Here is a 6,000-nt window from a genome sequence, read left to right as displayed (position 1 = left end):
GACTTTATCACAATATTCTAATTTTCTGAGACAGTCTTGTACATTTATTGTCTTCAAGTGAAACATTTACATTTTCTTTTAATTTGTCATTTTCACTCATGTGGCTCTCTGGCATTCACTGACTGATGACACAGATGCACGTTTTTCTAAACTCCTCTTTATGAAAGTAAATGTAATCCCATTTTTAGAGATATTTACACCAAGTCTTCTTCTTTTTTGGCAGAAATGTCTTCTCTGGTTACATCCATCCATCTGATTGGTTGTCGCCACTGAACCTCGTGAGAACTACCACCCAGGTAACAGCAAGCAGCAGTTCTCGCGAGATTAATGACCGTTCAGTTTGCAGTTTAACAATTATTATATTATAAAACGGGAAATTTACGGGAAAATACTAATACAGGAGGACGGCAGGAAAGAGGGGTAAAAAACGGTAGATTCCCGGCCGAAACTGGAGACTTGACAGGTATTTAACAGTCTTCCTACCGTAGCCCCTGCCCCGTTTCCGTTGCTAGGCAACGCTTCCCTAACAACCGGTCACACATGTCTGTTTCTCCAGTCCGTTTACTCGGGATTTGTTTTGTGTTAAAAAAAACTAATTCCCATGTAGAGTGTTTACATAAACACAAAATATAGTATATTTTCTTGGACTGGAACTAGTCTTCACGTTCAGCCGACATGGACGTGGATATTGGCGAGTTTCTGCGTAAGGCGAACGAGAACAAAGGTGCGTCATTTACTCATTTGAAACTGGAGTAGAGAATTGAAAAAAGTTATTTGAGCTGATTGTATTTATGCCATACAGACTCTGAAGCCCTGCAGTCTGCCTACAAGTTACTTCTCACCACAGCAGCAGGAGACAGAGGACAAACCGAACGTGTTCCCAGCGAGTTTTACGTGGTTTGTGCAGAAACAGCCCTGCAGGTAAAAATACCCACTTTATTATATGTTTATTTTATACAGAGGTGTCTTCAGTATTCCCATCCATTACTCAGGTAGAAGTATAGATACTAGAGTTTAAAAATACTCCTGTAGAAGTTGAAGTATCAACTCAAGTTTTTTACTCAAGTAAAAGTATAAAAGTACTGGTTTCAAAACTACTTAAAGTATAAAAGTAAAAGTAATGTAAGGGGAAAAAAGCCATTAAGGACAAAAGCCATTGAAAATGAATGTATCTTAGTATAATGCAAATATATTAAAGAACCATATATGTGTACTAGGGATGGGCGGTATGGACTAAAAAATGTATCACGATAATTTCTGTTATTTATCCCGATAACGATAAAAATGACGATAAAAAAAATACCAATTCAACTCCACCTTTGTAACTATAAATCTATCACCATATTCAGTCTTTGGAGTCCCCAAAACACTGCTCTAAAAGATACTAAATGCTACTAAACTACACCAATTAAATTGAATCAATAAAAAACTATTAAATGAGTTACACCTGTACTGCAAAACTGGAATGACTCAGATCCGCCATGTTTGTTACACAAACACGTATTAACGGGAATTTATCTTTCTTTCTTTCTTTCTTTCTTTCTTTCTTTCTTTCTTTCTTTCTTTCTTTCTTTCTTTCTTTCTTTCTTTCTTTCTTTCTTTCTTTCTTTCTTTCTTTCTTTCTTTCCCACACACGTTACGTTGTGCGTCGATTTAACGCAGAACCATGAATCAGCTTTACACAAAAACATCATTAATGGGAATTTATCGTTTTTACCGCGAGATGACAAATTCTTACCGTGGGGAATTTTTTTGACGGTTTATTGTGAACGGTAAAGTATCCCCCATTCCTAATGTGTACTATTGAGCATTAACATGTGTTTCAGAGAGCAGGAGATATGATTACTAGTTGCCTATAAGTATTGTAATGGTGCAAAAAGTCAAACTTCAGAGGCATGTTATCATTTATCCTAACCTTTATTGGAATGTACATCCAAGTTTAGTTGCAGGAATCTGAGGGAACGGATGTAAGAACAAAACTGGACAAGAACATCTGAAACAACCACAACCAAATTCACTCTATCCGGATGGAGCAATTTAACTGGATAGTTTTTTTTTAAAGGCCGAAATGAAATAGATTAACGAGGCTGTTTTTAAAATGTAAGGAGTAAAAAGTACAGATAGTTGCGTGAAAATGTAAGGAGTAAAAGTAAAAAGTCGTCTGAAAAATAATTACTCCAGTGAAGTATAGATAACCAAAATTTCTACTTAAGTAAGGTAACAAAGTATTTGTACTTTGTTACTTGACACCTCTGCACTTAATATATAACAGACATACATTATACATGACAAAACAAAACAATAATAGACACAACTCCCTTAACCACAATCTATACAGAGGATAAAACTAAATCACCATAATTCTCAAACATAAATACATAGAAATGAAATCAAATAAACCACCTTCATAACCAATACCTGCCTGAAATGACCTCATCTAGAATTATTTGACCACTTTTCACCTTTATTATGATAGGGTTTATACTACCTCTAATTCTATTCAACCTTCACTTTGTTCCTTCTAAATGACAAATCATCATTCATTAAATTTTAAAAGATTTCAACTGAATCTTAAACCAATATTTGCTACAGTACCTGCATGAGAAATATGAACTGGTATAGAGTTTCAGCCAACCATGGCTCTGTAAAAAAAACGTCTCTGAATCATACCTGTTCTCAGAGGTGGTAGTAACGAGTTACATTTACTCTGTTACATTTACTTGAGTAAGTTTTGGGAAATGTTGTACTTTTAGGAGTAGTTTTGAATCATTATACTTTTTACTTTTACTTGAGTAGATTTATGAAGGAGAAACTGTTCCTCTTACTCCACTACATAATAGAGCCTAAATGAAAATACAAAATGGGATTAAAGCACATTTATTTATTTTAAATATTTTCAGTTAATATACACATTGATTGTCTTCAAGTGAAACATTTACATTTTCTTTCAATATGTCATTTTAACTCATGTGGCTCTGTGGCCCACCCTGCTCCTCTTTAGGGAAGTAAATTCTCGTTTTTAGAGATATTTACACCAAGTCTTCGCTTTTTTGGCAGAAATATCTTCTCTCTGGTTACATCCATCCATCTCTGATTTGTCCCGTTGTTGCCACTAATCTCGCGAGAACCAGGAACAGCAAGTGTCAGTTCTCGCGAGACTAATGACAATTCAGTTTGGAGAGGCACAGGAATGCTTTTTAAAAATTATTATATTATAAAACGGGAAATTTCCAGGAAAATACTAATACGGGAGGGCGGCGGGTAAGAGGGGTAAAATACGTTAGTTTCCCGACCGAAACGGGAGACTTGACAGGTATGATATAAACTGTTCAAAAAAATAAAGGGAACACATTACATTGTCTTGTGTTGTTAAAGTGTTCCCTTTACTTTTTTTTAGCACGATATATATTTTACTGTTTATTATTATCATTTATTATTAATATTTTGTGAAGGGTCATAGACTGCAGATATGAAATATGCCTTTTTCCAGTAGATAAGAGAATCTGCATTTTCATAGCTGAATGATACATAGAGATTCATTAACCAGGCTCCCGCAGAGCGACTACCCACACCAAGCGGTTTGTGTGTAATTGTACTCTCTGCCCATTAGGCAGCAGCTAAAACTGCAGGCCAGTCAGCGTGAGACTTCAGATCTCTCTTCTTTAGAAAAGCCAATCCCAAGAAAATGCAACATCTAGTGGGCAGAAAGATTTATATTTGAGTGAATCATGCTCATTTATATAAGTAAATACCTGCTGCTGTGCAAGGATGTTCTACTATAAAACTTACTGACACTGGACTTTAGAACAGATTAAGTGGATTTGACTAAGATCTTCTTAATCTTTCATGAAATTTACAGGTAGAAATATGGAATAACATGGTAAAAAATACATTTTCTGTAAGATTCCTAATGTAGACTTAAATATTATAAGTGTCACTCATGATATAAGTCTCCCACAGGTGAATATTGTGTCACAGGGTAAAGGGAAACATTTCTGATTAATGAAATACATGGCTATGCCGTAATCTGATTGGTTCTCTCTTCTTCATCCAGAATGTTTTCTGTCAAAATCAACTTACCTTCAGCACCAAACAAGTCCCTATCCACAGTAGGACTAAAATGCAATATACTTAAATGTTTTTGATACATTTATGAATGAATATTATTTAACCCTTGTGCTGTCTTTGGGTCAAAATGACCCAATTCTTCTCTCCTTCTTTCCTCCTGCTCTCTCCTTCATTCTTCCTTTCCTCTTTTCCTCCTTTACTCCCTTTTCTTCCTACCTCCCTTTCATCATTCCTTCCTTCATTATCTTCTTTGCTTTTCCTTCCTTCTTTCCTTATTTTCTCCATTTCTTCCTTCTTCCCTCCCTTCTTTCTTTCCTTTTCTCCATTCCTTCCTCCCTCCCTCCTTTCCTTCCATCTTTTCTCCCTTCCTTACTCCCTTTCCTACTTCCTTCCTTCTTTTTCCTCTTTCTTCCTTACTTCTTTCCTTCCTTCCATCTTTTCTCCCTTCCTTACTCCCTCTCCTACTTCCTTCCTTGTTTTCTCCTTTCTTCCTTACTTCCTTCTTTCCTTCCTTCCATCTTTTCTCCCTTCCTTTATTCCTTACTCCCTTTCCTACTTCCTTCCTTCTTTCCTCCTTTCTCCCTTCTTTCCATCTTTTCTCCCTTCTTTCCTTCCTTTCATCTTTTCTCCCTTCCTTAATTCCTTACTCCCTTTCCTAATTCCTTCCATCTTTCCTCCTTTCTCCCTTCCTTCCATCTTTTCTCCCTTCTTTCCTCCCTTCCATCTTTTCTCCCTTCCTTACTCCCTTTCCTACTTCCTTCCTTCTTTTCTCCTTTCTGCCTTACTTCCTTCTTTCCTTCCTTCCATCTTTTCTCCCTTCCTTCATTCCTTCTTTTCTCCCTTCCCCCTCCCTTGACCCAAAGACAGCACAAGGGTTAAAAAAGCATTATAATCCACTGTTCATCGCTGTCATTTTATTTAGAAAATGAAACTTATTTTCAGAATGAAATGCTTGTGACATGTGGTTGAAATCTCGATCACGTTTATCTTCTTTTTTCTTCCCCAGTAAGATGAATTTACATCTTACATAAGTTCAACAATTTATGTATAGTTTCAATAATTCATCAAGCCATGGTCACAATTATGATTCAGATGAAGTTCAAACAGTTTCTGTCTGTGTTTCCAGTTGGGGCATGTGGAGATGAGCGCGGCGTGTCTAAAGATGTTCTTTGATGGGAATCCGCCAGCGGATCAGTGTTTCTGTCGAGCCCTCCTCTGCCAGGGCCGGCTGAAGGCTCCGCCGGCCACCGGGACTGTGGTGAGAACTGTAAACGGAACACGTCTCCAGGGTGGCGTGTGCTTGTTTTCAGTGTTTCCTTGACAGTGAACGTCCACAATCACCGTAGACACGTGCTGTCCTTATTTGCCCTCAAAGTGGAGCAATTTTGGGCCAATCCCAATACACCCCCTACTTTCTACCACTAGCCCCAAAAATGAAGCCACTTGGGTAGGGCTCTTGTAATGTTCCCTAGGGATTGGGACACCACTTGCTACGTCACTGCGTGGTTTACGTTCAGGTACGTAAGCGACTGCGTAGTTACGTTTGCACATACGTCACACCATATCAGGAAGCTGAGAGCTAAAAGCTGTTTTAATTTCAGCTGTAGCACTGTTAATATGCCACTTTATTAAGTTTTAATATTTTTTCAGGCGTAAAAGTAACCGTTAAGATCCCCAACCTGGGCTCAGTTTATCCAAATAACGCCTGTTAAAGGAGCATGAGGCAGGATTGAGGCATGATTTATGAAAATAATTTGTATACTTTTTAAGTTTTCTAGTAATAATGTCAGATGAAGCGTTCCAAACCAAAAAGAATGAGTCCTCTAGCGTATTTCCCTGTTGTCTTGAACAGGCTGTGTGCTGCAAAATGTTCTGCAATTGTGGGGCCGAATTTCCCGCGCTGGGCTGCGGATGTGACGTCACATGACGCTG

At 37.6% G+C, this 6,000-nt stretch overlaps 1 protein-coding gene across 1 annotated transcript in view; it reads left to right on the top strand.

Annotated features, from left to right (window-relative positions):
- The first annotated feature begins 675 nt into the window (after nucleotides 1–675).
- Nucleotides 676–6,000, top strand: part of LOC133464112 (cilia- and flagella-associated protein 46) — a 145,141-nt gene continuing 139,816 nt past the window's right edge. Inside the window, exons 1-3 of the mRNA XM_061746098.1 lie at nucleotides 676–724; nucleotides 803–921; nucleotides 5,195–5,326. Of these exons, the coding sequence (XP_061602082.1) occupies nucleotides 676–724; nucleotides 803–921; nucleotides 5,195–5,326 (300 nt within the window). The remainder of the gene's footprint in view (nucleotides 725–802; nucleotides 922–5,194; nucleotides 5,327–6,000) is intronic.

Source organism: Cololabis saira, chromosome 17 (genome assembly GCF_033807715.1).
Source record: "Cololabis saira isolate AMF1-May2022 chromosome 17, fColSai1.1, whole genome shotgun sequence".
NCBI classification, from domain to species: domain Eukaryota; kingdom Metazoa; phylum Chordata; class Actinopteri; order Beloniformes; family Belonidae; genus Cololabis; species Cololabis saira.
The sequence above is the reverse complement of the archived record's forward strand: the minus strand, read 5'-3'. Positions and strand labels throughout refer to the sequence as shown.